The 22,099-nt window shown below is 42.8% G+C and overlaps 1 protein-coding gene across 3 annotated transcripts in view; it reads left to right on the top strand.

Annotated features, from left to right (window-relative positions):
• SEPTIN9 (septin 9) overlaps positions 1–22,099 on the top strand; it is a 225,516-nt gene that overhangs the window by 49,424 nt on the left and 153,993 nt on the right. Inside the window, exon 2 of one of the 3 annotated variants that reach the window (XM_044300148.1) lies at positions 2,535–2,594. In XM_044300148.1, coding sequence (XP_044156083.1) covers positions 2,535–2,594 — 60 coding nt within the window. Of the gene's footprint in view, positions 1–2,534; positions 2,595–21,658; positions 21,963–22,099 lie in introns of those variants that run through there. The other 2 variants (XM_044300151.1, XM_044300153.1) reach the window with 2 other exon arrangements.

Genomic DNA, 22,099 nt, shown 5'->3' with positions numbered 1-22,099 from the left:
CGAATCTCCTCCTTGCTGGCTGACGTCACAGAGCTGGAGCGCCGAAATCGCGTGACGCGCGAGCTAGCGCATGCGCAGTGTCGGCATCATGTTCATTCCCTGTACTGGCATCAGCACAGGGAACGAACGACGCATGCGCTAGCTCGCGCATCGCGAGATTTCGGCGCTCCAGCTCTGTGACGTCAGCCAGCAAGGAGGAGATTCGGAGGACGCGGGGCGGTGCTGGGCTCCTTTCCGCTTGACTCATCTCCGGATACAGGACTCATATCCGGTCATTTGCATACGGATCAAAACTGTTCTTTAACACAATAAAAGCGCAGAGAGCTCTGGGGACTGGGTATTGCGGATGTGCTAGTGGCCATCTAGCAGCCCATGTCCCCAGCTCTATGCACAAAATCCTGGGGACAGGTTCCCTTTAATATTATAATGGCCCCCTCTGTATTAGGCTCCATTCACACGTCCGCAAAATGTGTCTGCATCCATTCCGCAATTGTGTGGAATGGGTGCGGGCCCATGCATTCTCTATGGGGACGGAATGGATGCGGAAAGCACACAGTGTGCTCTTCGCATCCGCATTTCCGGAGCGGCCTACCGAACTTCCGGTCCGTGGCTCTGGAAAAAAATAGAACATGTGCTATTCTTGTCCGCAGCTGTGGACAAAAATAGGCTGTTCTATGGGGGTGCCGGCCGGGTGTATTGCGGATCCGCAAAACACTACGGACGTGTGAATGGACCCGAATAGTAATAATTATGGCCCCTCCAGCATACAGTCCCATGTAAAATACATCACTCCTTGCCTTCAGCCCCTCCAAAATACAGTCCCATGTAAAATACAAACCTTCCCTGGCCTTCAGCCCTTCCAGCATACAGTCCCCATGTAAAATAATATCACCTCTCTTGCCTTCAGCCCCTCCAGCATACAGTCCCATGTAAAATACATCACTCTCTCTGCCTTTAGCCCCTCCAGCATACAGTCCCATGTAAAATACATCACTCTCTCTGCCTTTAGCCTCTCCAGCATACAGTCCCATGTAAATAATATCACTTCACCCCCCTCTCTTCAGACCCCTCTAACAGTCTCCAGTGTACAATGATTATTCCTCCTCCCTTCAGCCCCTGCAAAAAGCCCCCCAAATCCATATAAGAGACTCCGACTGACTCAGTCTCTTCTGCCGCGGCGCCGCCTCCTGCTCCTGCCTCCTGGCAATCTTCTGCTGGCTCTGGCTCCCGCGCTCCGCACTGTGTTTCCCGCCTTGAAAGTGGGCGGAGCCGGAGGGAGCCAGGCCAGCGGCCAGCCTAATGATTGCCACTAGCACTAGGAGAAGGAGGCGGCGAGGAGAAGGAGGCGGTGCCAGCCGCCAATCATGATGTATGTTAATTAGTCTAGCTAGTGAACTGTTCAGTTAACCAGTAGTGCGCCCGCCCGCCGCGACCGCACAAATGAATCATCTGCATCAGGGCCGGGCGGGCGCACGCACTAAACAGCTGAGCTCTCTGCCTCAGACTCTGGCCGGCCATTGCGCCGCATGCCGCAACCTGAAAACTTACAATATAAAATCTTTCAGCCGGCGCCGGAGCGCCCCCCTGCACTTTGGCGCCCGGGGCAACGGCCCCCCTGGCCCCCCCCACGCTACGCCCCTGCATGGTACTACTGGGATCGGGGTATGAATGAAACTATATTAGCAGGGTTGGCACCATATGTTATTCGCAGCCTATTGCATATTCTATGATACAAGTGCCAACACCGATACGCGTTTGTCTCTTACCCCAAAATCCTGTGGTTCAAATGTGGTCAGTCTCTGCTAGGCATTCCTCATCCTCGACGCACGTTTCGCTTATTGCTTCCTCAGGAGGATCGAATATTTTTGTCAAATCGATTGTGACTCCAATTTTCCAGGCTTCTGTAAGTCTAATGAAAGCTTGGTGACAATATCTTCAGGAGCAGTAAGGGTGGCCTTTGCCGAAACCCATCTTTTCATAAGCAATTGACTCCAAATTTATATACATCTTTCCAGTGTATGGAGGGTGAGTATGGTCTTACACATGCATATGCTGATGGACTTCTGTGGGGCACAAGTGCACGTTCTCCAGAAATAGTGCTATGCTCGTCACTGCGTTGTGTCTAGTACTGTAGCCCATCCTCATTCAAGTGAATGGAGTTAAGCTGCAATACCAGGGGCAGCCCATGGGCAAGAGTGGTTCGGTTTCTGGGGGGGAAAAAAGCAGAATTGTTTTCTAATCCCAGACATCCCCTTTAATTTTCATGATATATAAATACCATATTTTTATATAAGTAGGCTAATCTAGAAATCACATTTATAGAATTGTAATTGCTGCCAAAATATTTCTGCTTTCAGTTGTGAACTCTTCCAGCATTTAAAAATAAAACAGTCACCATTTCTAAAAGCAGCGTCGGCCAAGTTTTTGCATGAAGACATTCACATGTGTTGGCGTCACATGCCAATAGTTCAAACATTATTAAAAATTATGTTTTATTCATATTTTATAACCCGTTCAACCTTACTGTATTCTAGGTGTCACAAGGACGACCAGTGGGCGACTACGGAAACTCAGCAGTGATGTGATCAGCCCAAGTAAGTGTCTGCTTGGTTTTTGCATTTAACGTCACAGTAAAAGCTGTAGAACAGGAGTTTCTTAGAGTTCTTGTTAGAGTGACCAAATTATAAATGTAGTCCTGCTGAAAAGCAAACGTGCCAATCAAGGGTACTTCTACTTGTGTTTTTGTCTCCTTTTATGTTCCTAAGATGGTCATTAACATCCAAAGTCCATACAGTATTAGACTGTATCGGCTACGATGAGCCGAAGTTATTGCTTCGCAAAGTCCTGCGAGACTTTGTGCAATAAGTTAATAAATTAATTTGTACTAAAAAACCATTTCCCGAACTCAGGTTTGATGTGCTTAGGCACCAGAAGCAACTCCTGAATATGGACAAGTTAGACAAGTTATCTCTACTGAACTTTCTCTACACCTCTCTGGCCCTGTCCAGACCGGATCCTTCTCCAGGACGAGCTTGAGCGACAGCTCTGTACATGAGCTTCCTCTCCCGAGCCCTAGCTAGGCTAGACTACATTGGAATGTTCTAAACCTTCTCCCTTATGGAGAGAGGAAACAGCTCCACCTGGTGGTGGATGCTACAGCCTACTAAACACCATGTGCACACTCTAGCAACTCTAGAGAATGACGCTGCACATACAGCTGAGGGGGTAATTGACTGTCCTGCAGTTATCATCTCTGATTTCCACATACTGTATGCTTAGATTGGTGAAATGTTCATGTTTTATACCATAAGAACATGTCTACTCCGGGTGAACCTGGTATGGGGCAGGTCAACCTAGTGTTTTTTCCCAAAAGTATCTACGAGGTGACAGCTACACTTGCTGCCTCTGACAGCAAAACATGCTACTCTGTCTGGTTAAAAACAATAAAGGAAGCTTGAAAGACTCTTGACAAACCCATTATAAGTTAACAGGTTCCAAAAAGGATTCTGTCAAAATGGAGGCCATCGAACCAGTATGAACATAGCTTAAAACAAAGTCCCTTACCTAAAGTTATTTAACTGGGTTCTCCAGGTAATGAAAAAAATACATAAAAAAGTCAAAATAAATAAAGTCAGAAATTATGTTTAATTAGCTACGTATGATAATTTTACTTAGGGGTTAATCACTGCTGCAAATTAAAATGTCTGTCCTCTCTACTGACCATCAGAAACCTGTACTAGTTACATTCCTATTCAGGCTGACACCAGACCTGAGCATGTTTGTTGTGCTCATTCAGGATTTTTGAAAAATGAACTGCGGCTGCGGCATCAGCCACTGATTGTGGAACAGTAGAAGATGATGCTACAGCGTGCACAAACATCCTGTCAGACTGACTGTGCACAATATGCATGCTCAGCTTTGGTGCCATTCAGCCTGAATAAGAATGATGTGCAGCATTACTGCAGTGCGCCAGCCCGAAGAGGAGGCATGAGTGGCCCAGAGGGTGGTGGTGGTAGTGCTCATGGGCCCTATGGTCCTCCCCAGCACTCGTCGGCCGAGCACACAGTGGAGGGAGAGGAGCACTCCTTCCTCTCTTTGGGGCATACCCTAGTTATGGTGGTGGTTCAGGGTGCCTTTAGTGCTGGTGATGAGTTGTGGGGTGCAAGGCAGGAGATTGGGGTGAGTGGCAGAGGAGGCTATGACCAGGCTGGCTTGTCGAACAAGAAAACATAGCTTTACTAAAGAAACTCATCAGTGGATACGCTCACGTGTTGGCAAGAGTAAGTACAGTCTGTACATGTTGCAGAAAACAGCTTCCCAAGTCTGTATGTAGGATAAGTAGAAGAGGTGGAATTAAGGGCCCTCTGAGTCCCTTTCCAGATAAACAATACAATCTTTCCCATCTGGCAAAAAGAGTGAAAATTCGCTCTCTCTTTTTATCGATAATTCTACAATGCCCAACTGCACAGTGCAGTCCTTTAACAGATGGCTCCTGGCTATGGAAGGATGTCTGAAGCCACTAACCCAATCCAAATTGCAGTAAAGTCTATAGCCTGACATGTGCGTTACCTCTAGTGCCTTCTTATCCACACTTCCTTGAAATAGCCACTCTACCTTCCATTAGATTCAGTTCTCCTCTCCCCTTCGAGGCTGGCTCTTATTACAGTCCCTTTTCCTGGCTGTTCTTGGCTCACAGGGCTGGTGTATCCCTGTCTGCTGCTTCTTCTTCTCTCTCTCTCTCTCACACACACACACACACACACACACTGCACAAAGCCCCCAGATAAGAAAATAGGGTTGAACTAGCCCACACCTAGCAACCAAACCTAGGGCTGGAAAATGAACCCCTTATCCCCATATACAGCCTTTGGGAGTTACAGTGCACATTAGTGAGATGAAACCACTTTAGCAGTGAACTACTGTCTCACTGCCTTATGCCCCCATCCCCCATTTATAGGTGTTGAGCAACACAGTTACATTGTAGGACAAACTAAAATACGGATGGCTGCCATTTTCATTTACAGCTGTGATTAGTGAAAATGAGCATCAGTCATTCATAGAAGGTATTTATGAATTTCTTTATAGTGACATATATTTTTTCATTTTCTGGAAAACCTCTTTAAGATACATATACCAATCTTAGGCCTCAAGCAGACACCCATGATATAGGGCTGTACTAATTCCAAGTTGTATATGTGGTTCATACTTGTGAACTGACCCTTACTGTACCGCCACATGCTTCCAATTTAATACCGAGACGTGGATAGATGTTTCTTATTGAATTTGCCAGAAATAAGGGGCATGCTCTATCGGATGCCCTATATACATCTCATCACTGTTACAGGAGAGGGACCTTTGGTCATTTTTTCAGAGAAAGCATGTCTGATCTTCCATGTCTTATGTCTGCAATGCTTTCTTTACCTCCTGATACAGCTCACGTTTTAGGGGATGTGTAAACTGTGGATCCTTCAATTGAACATCATCACATGATATTTTTTAAACAATCTTTGTATTTTCATCAGGATCGAAAAAATTGATTTTACAAACCAGTTTCACTTCACGCTCATCATGTCCATGTCCCCATAGACCCACTTTGCCTGACCGAAGTACAATATTACCATTGATGGCTTAACGGAAAAACTGTCTATTCATAACGAAAGTTCATTTACTATTGTAAGACCCTGCAAGCATGTCCATAGGAGAACTTAATTTATGGAGCCAGACCTATGGCATGTACAGTAGGGGGCTTGTGGCAGAATTTCACATTTCACGCCAATAGTGATTATACAATACAAATTGGTTCTTGTTGCAAATAGCAATGTTGCCAAATGTAGTGGTATCTGCACATTGTCTACAGCTGGGAAGACTTATGAGAGGTCTACCCTACCATGTGCCTTAAGTGACAACTTAAATATGGTTGTTGCAGTTGACATCATTGCTCTTGCCTCCATTTATTTTGGGATCCCCCCTACTCCTAATACAGTTTGTGCTACAGTAACATAGCAGCATATTTAATTAATACCATGTGAATGGCAAATGTGGTGGAGGAAAGTAGGAGAGCGCCTCTCCTCCCCCTGCAGTTCTACAATATGTTGGCTACACAAATGGTAGAGCAGTCATTCAGATCAATCGTCACATGATCAGGTTTTCTGCCAACTGGACGGCAGAGTTTTCCCCGCTTGCATCCTGTTTGGCTGAAGATAATAATCATTCGCCAACAGGATCATTCAGCTGTCCAGATTTTCTGTTTCTCCTGATTAAATGGAAATTGATAGAATTGAGACGTTGCTAAGAAGGACTATGATATTGTCCAGCAAAGATTCATTTGTGCAAAAAGATGGAAGCTCTGAATCAAAATTAACAAGATTTTCTGTGAGCATATGCATCGAGCCTCTGAGGAGTTGGTGGAGAGGATGGGAGTGATTGTGGCCCTGATGAGATGTTGTGTCACAATGTACTTGCTCAGACCGTCCCTCCCTGGGATTTGGAACAGTGAAAAGGTGATGTGAAGGAATCAGGCAGACATAGGTGTACATCAAACCTCTTTCTTTGCTGAGTGCAAAGGATAACTTGTACATACAGCAATAGTAGGTACAAGGTGCAGTTTCTGTCACCAGATGATGGAAGTACGGTGGCTAGTTAGATGGCAGTTGATGGCACTCCAGAGTATGCTAGCTGACAAAGTCTCTCTCTTCTGATTCCTCTTCACTACATCTATAGATTGGCAACTGTGGCTGTAGGTGTCCACTATGTAATGCAGACTTCCAGGTCTGCCTGAATTGAGCACTGGTGACAGGTGTCTTAACTCGTTGTCCCTCACCTTTCCAGCTGTGTCTGTAAAGACGCTGTAGCTGGTCACTTTGCTGTCTGGAACACCGTAGCTGTGATGGTTTTTTGCAGCCCTTGGATCTTTTCAATTTCTCTGGAGCAGTGTTCCTCACAGAAGAGCCGATTTCTGATCCTAAGGCCCTATGGAGCAGAAGCTGATAGGTATGTTCCCTGTCTCCTCACTAGCCTGGCTAGCTTTCCCTCCTGACAGGAAGTAGGACCAGCCGACTCCTATCAAGAGGGGGGAAATGGAGTGGTTAGCTCAATTCCCAGTGCCAACCATGCTCGTCCTCGACTTGTGCTTGCTCTCATACACGTAGTCGCTTGCAGATGTTCAGAGATGCATATTAAGCTGGCTCCCTCCCTATACTGTGGAAAGAAAAGGTTAAGGAAAAATGCATATTTGACATCAATTTTGCCTAGGCCCTAGCTATGAGGTATGCTAAACCAAGTGAGAGGGGCAGTCCTTATTGGAGACAAGGTTGGCAGCCTATGCCTATACAATATCTGGGTCTGTGGCTCTGTAATATGATCCCTAGTAGCACAGAACCCAGGGCACGTTTCATCTCTGGTGCAATGGAGCCCTAAGCAACAAGTACAAGCTGGAAATTGTTTGCGTGTAACAAGAACAGAAAGGGGCTCAGGTGCAGTTTGAGTCTCTTCACTGGGCAGGTAGAGGTGGACTTAACCTAAGAAGGGGATGGAAAGGTGCAACCAGAATAACTTGGAATTTTCAGGATGAAAGGCGAAGACCTGTATTTAACTTAAGGAAGCAAAGTGGACTAAATATGGCCAGCAATACCAAACACACACCAGGGCTAAAGTTTTTACCCTCAAACCATGACATAGAAAAATATAACAGTAGTATTGCAACCCAAACAATTTGCCGATACCATGTCTGGGGTATTGCACATAATATTGATGGCCTATCCTCGGGAAAGGTTATTACACTCAGATCAATGGTGGTCTGGCACCCGGCTGATCAGGCAGTTGGAAGGACCTGAAGCTTCCACACAGCATACTAAACACAGATGGGGATGCCAAGAGTCGAATCCTCAGCGATCAGATATTGATGACCTATCCTGAGGATTGATCATCAATATTAAGCTTTTGGGAAACCCCTTAAACATTAAGCCAAAACACACGCAGCTCTATAATCCTTCCCCCCATGCCAACTTGGGGGGGGGGGGGGAGTAGTGTTAGTCATGTGATGTAATACTGGATGGAATGAGGAACTAAATTAGGTTATTCCACAATTAATGTAAAAAATCACAATCAGACATCCTATAATACATGACAATCTATTTTTAACATAGCTAGAACCAATCCTGCACCTCACATGGATCCAGAGCTCCCACATTCATTGCTCCAATTACTCTTTTAGATTTATTTCAAGTTGGCACCTCAGGGGGCATATCCTTTCTTCTACAGCTGTTGGCAATTGAACTGAGCATGTGCGTCCACCTTAGGGTGGGTTCACACTAGCGTTATGGAGTCCGTTATGGCTTTCCGTTTTACCAGGGTTATAACGGTATGCTGCCCATAGACTTGCATTATGACGGAATGCAAAACGGACGCCTTTAAAAGGCATTCTGTTTGCTCTCCATCCTAATAGAAGTCTATGGGAATCAAAACGGATCCGTCTGGGTCCCGTTATGCAAGACGGAAAACAAAGTCAGGACTTTCATAACGGGACCCAGACGGATCCGTTATGTTTTCCCATAGACTTCTACTAGGACGGAGCAAAACGGAATGCCTCTTAAAGGCTTCCGTTTTGCATTACATCCTATGGATTCCGTTATGTTCCGTTATAACCCTGTTATAACGGAAAGCAATAACGGACTCCATAACGCTAGTGTGAACCCACCCTTAGTAAAAATGGACAGAGAAATAAGGAAAAGAACAAACAGCAGGCAGATCTGTTCAGATACATTTTATTGACTAACTTAGTGGCAATGCTAACTTTTTAGTTGTGCCCCCTTTTAGGCCTACCCGCGTACCTGGCTCCAGGCACAAGTCAGCCAGTATAGGGTCCGGGGAAAGGCATGCTTCCCCGATTCGTTCTCAGGTAGCCACGACCACAATTACAAAAATATCTAGATTCAAATGCTGGTTTGAAAAATGTAGATGATTTTTCATAGGACAACCCCTTAAAATCATCACTATATTGACTAGTAAGAGAATTATCTATACCACCAAATGGGGTACAGACAATGAAATTGGGTCTGTAAAATAACTATCTTTTATGGTTTTTGTAGCCAAGTAACATATGAGACAGCTGCGCAGGGCAACAGCTGTCTCCTGCAAAAGGTGCAGGACGAAGAAATGGTTTATATACTCTGTAGACCAAGCTAGGAATTCACTGCAATGTAAATGATTCCATGAGCATGTATCTCAGAGAAATACTATTTGTGAAGTTTGGACAGTGGATACAATAATCAAATATCCGCAGGTGAGCGTGTGATGCTGGATTAACAGACCTGCTAAATGGTTATAACTCCGCCCTTGAGGTACCATGTAGTGCAGCTACCAGAGACTCAGAGTGGACATGCTGTTGCTGTAGCGTCCATGGATCGGTCTGATTCATAGTGCTTATAGAAGTGATGGGTCAGTGCTGGGATGAGGCCTGTATTTTGTTTTGCCTACTGTGCCCATGCTGCCCTACCAAAGTGGTTTGTATGGGGTCAGAGGTTGGGAATAATTACTAGGCCCTTATCTTCACATTATTTTGCTGCCCCTTTAGTTTTATGTATGGACGATCGTCTGCGCTCTTTCTGTTGCTTATTCAGTACTGAACGTAAAAAAATAAATTAAAAAAACTCAGGACTTTTTGCCATTATTTGTCACAAATCAGGGATTACTAGTTATCAACAGAAATTTTACTAAACAGATTTCTTCCCTCATAACATTTTTTTCATTGTTACAAGGGTTTTTTGTTACTTAGATTTTCTCAGGATAACTCATCAATATCATATTGGAGGGGGGCCAGCACTTTCACTATTCATATATTTTGGCAGCCGACCAGAGCTAAAAGCAGAAGATATTGACACCCGATAAGAAGCTGTATCCGTAGCATGTCAATTTAGGCTAGGGTAGGCATGTTGCGTGGCCAGAGGTCGCAATGTGGCACTGCCTGCATCACAACGGATGAAACTGTGTCGTTTCTGGTTCTGAAGCTCAGTGCCAAGTCACTTGAATGGGAGCTGAGCTGCAGTACCTGGCACGGCCACTAAACAATATACAGCGCTGTCTTCTTCCAGTTCAGTAGACTGTATTGTTTTCAGCTACCACGAGCAGCTGATCCGTGGGGGAACCAGGGGTCGGCCTCCCCCTAATCTGATATTGATAAGTTATTTTAAGGGTAGGTTATCAATATCTAATTCCCAGAAAACCCCTTTAAGGGGTTTCCAGGATTTAGAAAAAAAAATATTGCAAACTAAATTCAGGGAATGTGGTAAAATTAAAATATAACATATATAAACACGGAAAATCTCATCGCTGGTCAGTGGGAATGAACTAGGAGAATCCAGCCTCCCTGCGTCCACCACCCCAACAACCCTTATCGTAATCCTAATTTCATCACAACAAGATTGATGAGATTTACCATGCTGAGTATACGTTATTTTCGTATTTTACTTTTTTTTATTTTACGTGTATGTTTTTTTTTTTTTTTTTGTTAAATCCTGGACAACCCTTTAAATATGGGTTGTGTGGAGGTCAACGTTAATATCTGTGCAGCTATCATCAGCAATGTCTGGCTCCTACAAGAAAAGGCTGATCTTCAGATCTCTTGCACTAAACACATGGCAGAAGACGATTTTTGGAAAAGGAGACAGACACTCTTCTAAATATAGATTACAGTGACTCCTATTTTAAACCGATATGGCCGCAGATCCGGGATAATTCTCTGCAGGTGTCACAACAAACGGCGATTGCAAGACTTTATTTTTTTCTCTCTTGCATTTGTCAGGCAGCGTCAAATGGTTTCCACCGCACTTGACCCCTGCTGCTGCAAAGTTCCTGCAGCACAATCCAAAAATAATGTGCTGCATTCGAGGGGTTAAATAGCAAGCACCCAATGTAATCCCTGCATTCTGGCCAAGGATTTAGCAATGGAACAGTATAATTGCTAACAGGTACAGCAGGATCCCTCACTGTAACAATGTATTACACATTGGCAGACTGCAGTGATTTGGGCTGGGGGTGGGGGGGTGTCATGTGGATCTCCATACATGCACAAATACACGCTACACGTATGTGTGATCAGTGCAGGCTTCAGAAGGAGCTAAGGCGATATTCGGATGATAGTGTGCCGGGGTTTTAAATAATTCTTGGATGATGCAGCGGTCATGGCTTTGCTGAGCTGGCGACAGGACTGAAAGAGTGAAAGAGAAGAGGGAGAGATGGGGAGGGGTGAGCGGAGCGATATTAACATTGAAAGGAATGAGGACTGGAGAGTTGGGAGAGAAACAATAAGGAGAGAAAGGGAGAAAGTTTGATGGAAAGACCAAAAAAGGGGCTGCGAATAAGACATTGGAAAGTAAAGTAAAAATGGAAATGAAAGGGGTTGTCAAGGGTTTTACAAGTGATGGCCGATCCTCACTATCTGGTCAGAGGGGGTCCGACAAGTCGGTACCAGACGTGCGGCGCAGAGGAAGGGAGACGGGTGCCCTAACACAAGGGAGAGGGAGGAGTGGTGACCCCTAACTCACCTAGCACTGGCACCTGGCTACCCTGACGTCCCTAGACGGGTTTCTCACCCGTATGCTGATCACGTGCCTCGCCCCTGGCTTATCCTGAAAGAAGCCCTAGGTAGTGAGAAGGGCGGTGGGAGCAGTAGTCCTCACCACTGACACCTAGGGTAACAACAGGGAAAGGACAAACAACACAAACACCACATATAATCCCCGAAGGGATACGACAAACAGTAGGAAACAGACTGGAGAGAACCGAAGATCCAACCGCACTGGTTCCAACAGCTCCAGCAGGCTCCACAGCAACACCACCTGAGGTCAGAATAGATAACCTGGAAGGAAGGTCTATATCTGGCAACAAGGGAAGTAGGAACAGAGAATATATAGACAAAAAAACATCTGAAAGCAAAACTAATACCTAGAAAGGACAAAAAGGATCACAAACCAAACCTGGACCGGAATGCATTCCCATAACTAGGTCATAGAGCGACCCCTAGAAATTGGACGAGTAGCCCCTCGCTGCGACCTTCTGACCCCAGGCACCACAGGGCCAGTGATAGGTCGTGACAGTCGGTGTAGGAACTAAACAGTGCCGTCCACCGTGTAGTGGACGGAGCTGGTTACTGCAGCATTCGCTACACTGGGAGCAGCTCTGCAATAGGCAGCTCCATCCATTACATAGCGGGTGGAGCTGTATCGTTCCGACGCTGACTTCTGACGCTTCTGCAGAACAGCTGATCAGCCAATCAGATAGCAAGTATAGGCCATTAGTGATGAGCGAAGTTCATGTTTTGACGTTCGAGTTCGTCGTTTGGGTTTTCTGGCAATTCCAATTCTTAAAGGAATTGCCAGAAAATCCAAACGCCAAACTCAAACTTCAGTTTGGGTGGAAAATCCCCAGCATATTATAGCAGCAGCAAAGTGATATTTCTCGAAGAAATTTGCAGCAGATATTGACATGTGATATGGATTTTTATCCGTCAATTTAAGCTAGGGTTAGGCTTGTTGCATGGCCAAAGATCGCAATGTGGCACTGCCTGCATCGCAACGAAGGAAGGTGAGTAGAGGTGCATTGCAAATCTCAAGTTGAGGTGCCTGCAACATGACAGTCTCAAGGAATCCAGCAACTTGCACATCGCTATGTGACCCCATCCGCTTTCATTAGTTGCGATGCAGGCACTACTACACTGAGATCTTTGGCCGTGAGACATCGGTCAAACTCATTGTGTTGCCTTAGCTTTAAAGGGGTTATCCTATAAATAATGTAAAAAATTAAAATCATACATAATCTAGTAATGCGTAATGTGGACAATAATAGGACAGGTTCTATATTTTTTGGCGGAACAGACATACGGAGTAACTTCTGTTTTTTTTTTTTTTATAGACCCATTGAAATAAATGGTTCTGATTCTGAATGTGGTCCGCAAAAACGGAACGGACACGGAAAGAAAATACGTTTGTGTGCATGAGCCTTTAGGGTCCATTCACACATCCGTAGTGTATTGCGGATCCGACACCCGACCAGGACCCCCATAGACCTTCAATTGCGGACAAGAATAGGAAATGTTCTATTTTCTTCGGGAGCTGTGGACTGGAAGATCAGGGCCGCGCTCCGGAAATGCGAACGCTCTCCACATCCATTCTGTCCCCCTAGAGAATAAATGGGTCCGCACCCGTTCCACGCAATTACGGAACGGATGCAGACCACACTTGCGGACGTGTGAATGGAGCCTTATACTGTATTCCCTATGAACCGTGAAATCTATGCACACAGGGAGCCATAAAAGATGCCATTTGTCAGCATGTAGTCACAGCGCCAGAAATCTCACCCTATAGCACCAATGGAGATCCCCTTTAAATACAATAGAACAGATGTAATGCAGTAACTACAAAAAAAAACAACATACATTATGGTCGGAGAAAAGTAGAAAGGGAGATAAATGCAAGCCAGGCATAGCATTAAGATATTCCAGGCATCTTCAGGGTGACAGGGTAACAGCTGGGCGCAGGCGTACATCCAGTGCCAGGTAAACCGGCAGCTGGAGAGTGAGAAACGCAGAGCGGAGGGCGAGGAGGAGGGGGCACAGTTTAATCTGAGGAGAGAGGGGTGATGAAAAGGTAATACATTCTGTACCATGAATATAAAATTGAGAAGAAATAAGAGAGGGGCGAGGTGATGAAAGAGGGTAACTCCGGTCTTGACCTCGATGTGGAATGCATGGGGTGAAGCGGAGATGTGCCAGGAAGAAAAAAAATATTCAAAATCTATAGGTTTTAACCCCTTGGTTTGAAACAGTCCACTAGGGAAAAAAAAGCAGCGTTTTGGGAAACTGAATAAGCCGGATTAGGCACCAAAATCATGTAAGTCAATGGGGTCGGATGCGGTTTCTTCAGTTTCAATATATTTCTGAATGGATGCAGCCGGTTGTATTAGGGCTCATGCACCGGTCTGTGTGTATTTTGTGGTCCGCTAAACATGGTTCCGCATACGGCCCGCAAAAAAAAAAAAACAGAATGGACACGGAAAGAAAATACATTGGTTTGCATGAGCCCTTATTCAAAAAAATGCGTTTGGCTGTGGTATGAGATCCCATGCCGGATCTAAAAAAACGGACAGCAAAAACACAGATGTGAAAAAAGCCTGGCGCTGGAACCAAGACTGAGAATGGAGCCGGAACCACAGCACCATTCTCTTTGTAGTGGCCGTGTTGGGTTACTGCAGCTTAGCCTATTCCCTTGAATGTTCTAACCTTGATGCTAAACATAAAAACTTGGCCACGTCTTACCAGAGTCTTACCTTGGCCTGTTCCTGGGTTCAATCAGCATGAAAGAAAATAGTCTAAATCGGCCTGTTCTGCCATCTACAGTCTCTAGTGTATGGCAAATTGAAATTGTTTTCCATATCCATGGTTATTCACAGGAAATTGTCCATCCAGCCCAACAGCTTGCAGGAAATGTCTGCTGGTCCAGTGACTCACATCTACGCGGCGTTCTTCAAGAAACGGTTGACAGCAGTTTTCTTGGCATTTGAAGCAGATTTTATTTTGGATAATGCTCTACATAGAATGTATCTTCTTTTGTGGCCTTCCAGCCGTCTATTTATAACTAAACGAAACTGACTTCTCAATGTTTTTTTTTTTTTCATTGATTGAGATACTTCTAGGGAAATAAACTCACAATTAGTTCATACACTAAAATCTGCAACGTTTTCTACGGCTTTTGGGACCCTGACTTAGAACAGATACACTTTAAAAAGGCTTGCGTCCACGAGTCCAGGCTGTTTTTAACAGATTTTTTTGTCTTGTCCAGAACTTTTTTCCACTGCATTTTCATACGCAGTTTTTGGATTTAAAGGGGATGGCCCATCTCAGACATTGTTCGCAAAGATAGGCCATCAATGTCAAAGGGGTTATCCCATGAGTAATGTTAAAAATAAAAATCAGACATCATATAGGACATGATCCTCCAATTCAGTGCTCCAACTGCTGTGCACTTTCTCAGAAGGCATGTCCTTTCTGCTGCAGCTGGTGGCAGTTGAAGGATAGAACTGAGCATGTGTGTCAACCTCAGTGAGCTGGACAGAGAATTTAGAAAAAGGGCAAACAGCAGGTGGCGCTATACAGATAGATTTCAGTGAATAACTGAGTGGCTATACAAAATCTTTATTTACATGCAATTACAAAAGTATTCAGATCCAGGTGCTGGATTATAAAATGTAGAATATTTTTTTAGGACAACCCCTTTAATAATTATTTAAAGGTTAAACAAGTCAGTCTATTTTTAGTTACATGGAGTAAGAGATGAAAAGCGCAGCCTCCCCTTTCACCCCCTTGCTGATTGCCCAAGTCATTGGTGTTTTTCATAGCACAATGAAGGGTATTTATAAAAATTCTGCTGCTGAACATCAGTCAGCAAAAAAAAAAAAAAAAGTTATGGAAAAGTAGTCAAGCGAAGCTATTGAACGATGACTAAAAAGCTAATTTTCACAAAGAGGATGTCACCAGGCATCTGACAGGCACATGTTTATAGATTGCTGAGGGCAAGGGTGGAAAAGGGACTTGTATACAAGGAGTTAGTCAGCAAGGCAATAACTGAGGAGTAAACATGGATCAAATCTCAACTCTACGGAATGATGGCTCGTTGGATAGCACTGCTACATGGAAGTTTCTGAAGGATCTCCACCCTTAGAGATAAAGTTTATATTCTTTCCATGGACATTAAATTATCTAGAGCAGTGTTTCTGAACCTTTTCATGCCAAGACCCCCTAGTGACAAGAAGTTCCAACTGGGTACCCCCAAGTGCTGCTATCAGTGATGAATCATAACAAAATAAGACTGTTCTCACACTGCTGTGTTCCAAGCCTCTGCCATTCTTCAGATTCGACGGAAAGAATAGCTCAAAATGACAGACATCATATTTAGACCCAATATCAATGGATATTTTTTTTAATTACATTCCACACTATCAAACATGCAGGAGAAAACACCATGGCATACCTATTACATGCAGTGGCATTTCTTCCTATGAAGATGTTCACTTTTTTCTTCTCCATTTGGCCCAGACCAACATGATGACTTTTTCCAGTCATGTCTCATTTCAACAGAATATGCCACACAGAAATCTTAGGTTCCTTATTTTTTTTTGTCATCCATCCCACCTTTACAACACAAGCTCCCCACACTGGTGCCTCCATACTGTCATCCTGGTGCCACTCCCAATATTGTGAAAACCCCAATGTTACCAAATGCCATACTGCAGAAACAGTCCTCTTGTGTCACATACATGATGCCCCCTTCAAAACTTATTGCTACACAGTGCCTTCAAAAATAACTCTGCCCAGCATATAGTGCCACAAACATAGTGACCCCCAAAATGTAATTGTGCCAAGCTGATAGTATGCCAGGCAATAGTGATAATAATACAGTGACAGTAATAGGGCTGCCAAAAGTTCCACCAATAGTAATAATTCTCTCCCAGAGACCTCTCACTAGTAACAGTGCTCCCTAAAATGACTAATCATGCCCCCAGGGTCCCTCAGCACTAATAATTCCCTCTATAGTGCCACATTAGAAAACGTGGCCATATGCATTAGATAGAAAATGGTTGATGGTAGAACATCAGTTGAACAAACAATCATCTGGTGAACTTTCCTTTCACAGATGCAGCCATACACACTTTAGTCCATATTGGCCGTTACAGTTGTCTAAACTGCCCATACACGTTCAATGCAACCGGGCGATGAACAAAAGTTATTTTTGAGAAAGTCCTTTGAAAGAAAGATCTTTCATCCGACTATTGGACGAAAATAATAAACACAGCCAGCTTCCTTTCAAACGATAATGGCCTATAATCGGTCAGCTTAAACTATGGTTCTTTGTTAAATTTCAACCAAAGAAGTTTCGTTTTAGTTGAAATCACCCACAACCGTAGACTAATGTGTATGGTCACCTAAATAAAGCCCACCATAATGCCCCCCCAGTAGTAATTATTTCCCAATATAGCGTCACAGTAGTAGTAAAGCCCATCATGATGCCCTCAGTAGTAATAAACCACCCTAGTGCTCCCTAGTAGCAATAATGCCCACCGTAATAATTCCCCCATGTAGTGCCTTCAGTAAATGGGGTAATATTGGGAAAGAAACCCGCAATTCCGCAACAGTTTTATGGATTTTGATTTTACGGTGTTTCCTATACAGCAAAACTGACCAGTTATTTTCATTCTCCAGGTCAGTACGATTATGGTGATACCACATATGTATAGTTTTTCTTGTGTTTTTAAACTGAATAAAAAAAATTAAAACCTTGAAAAAGCTGTGTGAGGGCTCATTTTCTGCAGGGTGATCTGGACCTTTCACTGATACCATATTCGGATATGTACGCCATCTTTAAAGACCCGGCCAGCAATGTACATGTACAAAAAATGGCTTAGTTGCCCATAGCAACCAATCACATTCCACCTTTAAGTTTTCAGAGCTCCTTGGAAAAAATGAAAGGTGGAATCTGATTGGTTGCTATGGGCAACTAAGCCAGTTTTACTTTACACCAGTTTGATAACTGACCTCAAGATGTTTATCAGCCAAACGTGGCAATTTGGGCAGGAGCAGTTTCTCATCTGAAGTGTATAGAGGCCTCCCAACTCTCCCCCCATGGCAAATGTTGGGGGACATACTGTAAGGATCAAGTTGTTGGATTTCAATATGTGGGTTCCTTTTTTTCAGCATCTGTCTCCCCTGTTCCCATTTAGATCACATGCATGCTCAGCCGATCTGAGCATGCACGTATGTTGGAGGGTTAAGGGTAGACAACCCTCAGTAAAGGAGTGCAAAAATAAAATGTTAACTCTTAGGCCCCTTGCAGACGAGCGATACGGATGCATTCAGTTAAAAATGCGTGATTTCGCAAGCAAGTTCATTCAGATTTGCCTGCGATTGCGTTCAGTTCCGTTTTTATCAGCGTGGGTGCAATGCGCAATGATGCCCTTTTCACACGCGTGATAAGAAACTGAAGGTTTACAAACAACATCTCTTAGCAACCATCCGTGAAAAACGCATCGCACCCGCACTTGCTTGCAGATGCAATGCCATTTTCATGCAGCCCCATTCACTTCTATGGGGCCAGTGTTTTGTGAAAAACGCAGAATATAGAACCTGCTGCGATTTTCACGCACAAATGAACAACGCTCATGTACACAGACCTATTGAAATGAATGAGTCCGGATTCAGTGCGGGCGCAATGCATTCACGTCATGCATTGCATCAGCGCTGAATACTCGCTGGGGCCTTAGGTAGATCAATAGATAGATACTAGATTAGATGGACAGAAAGACAGACAGATGATGTAAAAGAGAAAAAGGACTACAAGTCAGCGTGCTGCTACTTGTTTGCCTTTTTTCTAGACAACTTATCCCAAAATCACAGACGGCCAACAGACAGGACAGATTGGAAAACCATAATAAATATTATAAGTAATGCCTGTCTATAGCTCAATAAACCTCACAACCAGCATTTACTGTGAGCTGTAAAATGATGATAATTACCACCAAAATAATCTAGTCAGGAACTAACAGCCTAAAAAAAATCACAGACACAGGAAAAAAAATCACCTAATAGATAGATAGATAGATAGATAGATAGATAGATAGATAATACATAGATGATAGATAATACATAGATGATAGATAGATAGATAGATAGATAGATAGATAGATAGATAGATAGATAGATAGATAGATAATACATAGATGATAGATAGATAATACATAGATGATAGATAATACATAGATGATAGATAGATAATACATAGATGATAGATAGATAGATAGATAGATAGATAGATAGATAGATAGATAGATAGATAATACATAGATGATAGATAGATAATACATAGATGATAGATAGATAGATAGATAGATAGATAGATAGATAGATAGATAGATAGATAGATAATACATAGATGATAGATAGATAGATAATAGATAGATAGATAGATAGATAGATAGATAGATAATACATAGATGATAGATAGATAATAGATAGATAGATAGATAGATAGATAGATAGATAGATAGATACAGTCATGTGAAAAAATTAGGACACCCTTTGAAAGCATGTGGTTTTTTGTAACATTTTTAATAAAAGGTTATTTCATCTCCGTTTCAACAATACAGAGAGATTAAAGTAATCCAACTAAACAAAGAAAACTGAAGAAAAGTATTTTCAAGATCTTCTGTAAATGTCATTCTACAAAAATGCCTATTCTAACTGAGGAAAAAGATAGGACACCCTCACATGTATTCCCTCTTAAATTGGCTCAGATCTCACACAGGTATATCACACCAGGTGCACATAATTAGTAGATCGTTACTCTGCATGTTGAATGAGGCTTGCCCTATTTAAACCTCAGACATTTAGTTTGGTGTGCTCCTGACTGTTGAAGTGAGAGTGAGCACCATGGTGAGAGCAAAAGAGCTGTCAGAGGACTTCAGAAAAAAGATTGTAGCAGCCTATGAGTCTGGGAAGGGATTTAAAAAGATCTCAAAAGATTTTGAAATCAGCCATTCCACTGTCCGGAAGATAGTCTACAAGTGGAGGGCTTTCAAAACAACTGCCAACATGCCCAGGACTGGTCGCCCCAGCAAGTTCACCCCAAGAGCAGACCGCAAGATGCTAAAAGAGGTCTCCAAAAACCCTAAAGTGTCATCTCGAGAACTACAGCAGGCTCTGGCTACTGTTGATGTAGAAGTACATGCCTCTACAATCAGAAAGAGACTGTACAAGTTTAACTTGCATGGGAGGTGTGCAAGGAGGAAACCTTTGCTTTCCAAGAGAAACATCGAGGCCAGACTGACATTTGCCAGAGATAAAGTTGACAAAGACCAGGACTTCTGGAATAATGTTCTTTGGACAGATGAGTCCAAAATTGAATTATTTGGACACAACAGCAGAGGACATGTTTGGCGTAAACCAAACACAGCATTCCAAGAAAAGAACCTCATACCAACTGTGAAGCATGGAGGTGGAAGTGTCATGGTTTGGGGCTGCTTTGCTGCAGCAGGACCTGGTCAGCTCACCATCATAGAATCCACGATGAATTCTACTGTGTATCAGAAGGTGCTTGAAGAACATGTGAGACCATCAGTTAGAAAATTAAAGCTGAAGCGGAACTGGACCATGCAACATGACAATGACCCAAAACATACTAGTAAATCAACCAAAGATTGGCTGAAAAAGAAGAAATGGAGAGTCCTGGAATGGCCAAGTCAAAGTCCAGATTTGAATCCCATTGAGATGCTGTGGGGTGACTTGAAAAGGGCTGTACGTGCAAGAAACCCCTCAAACATCTCACAGCTGAAAAAGTTCTGCATTGAGGAGTGGGGTAAAATTTCCTCAGACCGATGTCGAAGACTGGTAGATGGCTACAAGAACCGTCTCACTGCAGTTATTTCAGCCAAAGGAGGTAACACTCGCTATTAGGGGCAAGGGTGTCCTATCTTTTTCCTCAGTTAGAATAGGCATTTTTGTAGAATGACATTTACAGAAGATCTTGAAAAGACTTTTCTTCAGTTTTCTTTGTTTAGTTGGATTACTTTAATCTCTCTGTATTGTTGAAACGGAGATGAAATAACCTTTTATTAAAAATGTTACAAAAAACCACATGCTTTCAAAGGGTGTCCTAATTTTTTCACATGACTGTAGATAGATAGTACATAGATGATAGATAGATAATAGATAATACATAGATGATAGATAGATAGATAGATAGATAGATAGATAGATAGATAGATAGATAATACATAGATGATAGATAGATAATAGATAATACATAGATGATAGATAGATAGATAGATAGATAGATAGATAGATAGATAATACATAGATAATAGATAGATGATACATAGATAGATAGATAGATAGATAGATAGATAGATAATACATAGATGATAGATAGATAATAGATAGATAGATAGATAGATAGATAGATAGATAGATAGATAGATAGATAGATAGTACATAGATGATAGATAGATAATAGATAATACATAGATGATAGATAGATAGATAGATAGATAGATAGATAATACATAGATGATAGATAGATAGATAGATAGATAGATAATACATAGATAGATAGATAGATAGATAGATAGATAGATAATACATAGATAATAGATAGATGATACATAGATATGATAGATAGATAGATAGATAGATAGATAGATATGAGATAGATATGAGATGGATGATAGATAGATATGATAGATAGATAGATAGATAGATAGATAGATAGATAGATAGATAATACATAGATGATAGATAGATAATAGATAATACATAGATGATAGATAGATAATACATAGATAATAGATAGATAATACATAGATAATAGATAGATGATACATAGATAGATAGATAGATAGATAGATAGATAATAGATAGATATGAGATGGATGATAGATAGATATGATAGATAGATAGATAGATAGATAGATAGATAGATAGATAGATCTAGAGGGCAGAGCTTAAAATAGAAAAAAAGAGAAGCGAGGAAATGAATGGTTAAAGATAAAGTAGGAAGGAGGAGGCTGGAAATAGAGAAGTGGCAGAAAGTGCAGCTCTGACAGAATGAAAACGTAGAAAGAAACCAGACAGAAAAAAGTGTGAGAGGAAGACAAAGGAAAAGCTGGAAAGAAGACGGACAAGGAGGGAGGAGATAGCCAGAGACATCAGTGTAACCGCTGAAGAGAGAGCATTAGAGGGTGAATGGCAAAAGTAGAAGGAGGGAGAGAAAGAGGAGAAAAGTGAGAGGCAGGGAGCTGTACAGGAGGCTGGAGGAGTGGAAAAGGGAGGACGGAGAGAAACACCGCCTCCCAAACAGGGGCAGAGAGGCCGGGCCGCAGAAGGACTGATGCTGGGGGAGTGATGGACAAGGAGCGCATTTCAGGTAGGGAATATTACTCCAAACTTTATTCTGCATTTATGTTTTACTAGTTGATCCCCAGTTCTGTGTGTAACCAAACAAGACCTGATGGGAAGGAAAGTCTCCTTAGGACACAATGAAAGGACAATGCCCTCAGTCAG

This window comes from Bufo gargarizans, chromosome 6, assembly GCF_014858855.1.
Source record: "Bufo gargarizans isolate SCDJY-AF-19 chromosome 6, ASM1485885v1, whole genome shotgun sequence".
NCBI classification, from domain to species: domain Eukaryota; kingdom Metazoa; phylum Chordata; class Amphibia; order Anura; family Bufonidae; genus Bufo; species Bufo gargarizans.
The sequence above is the reverse complement of the archived record's forward strand: the minus strand, read 5'-3'. Positions and strand labels throughout refer to the sequence as shown.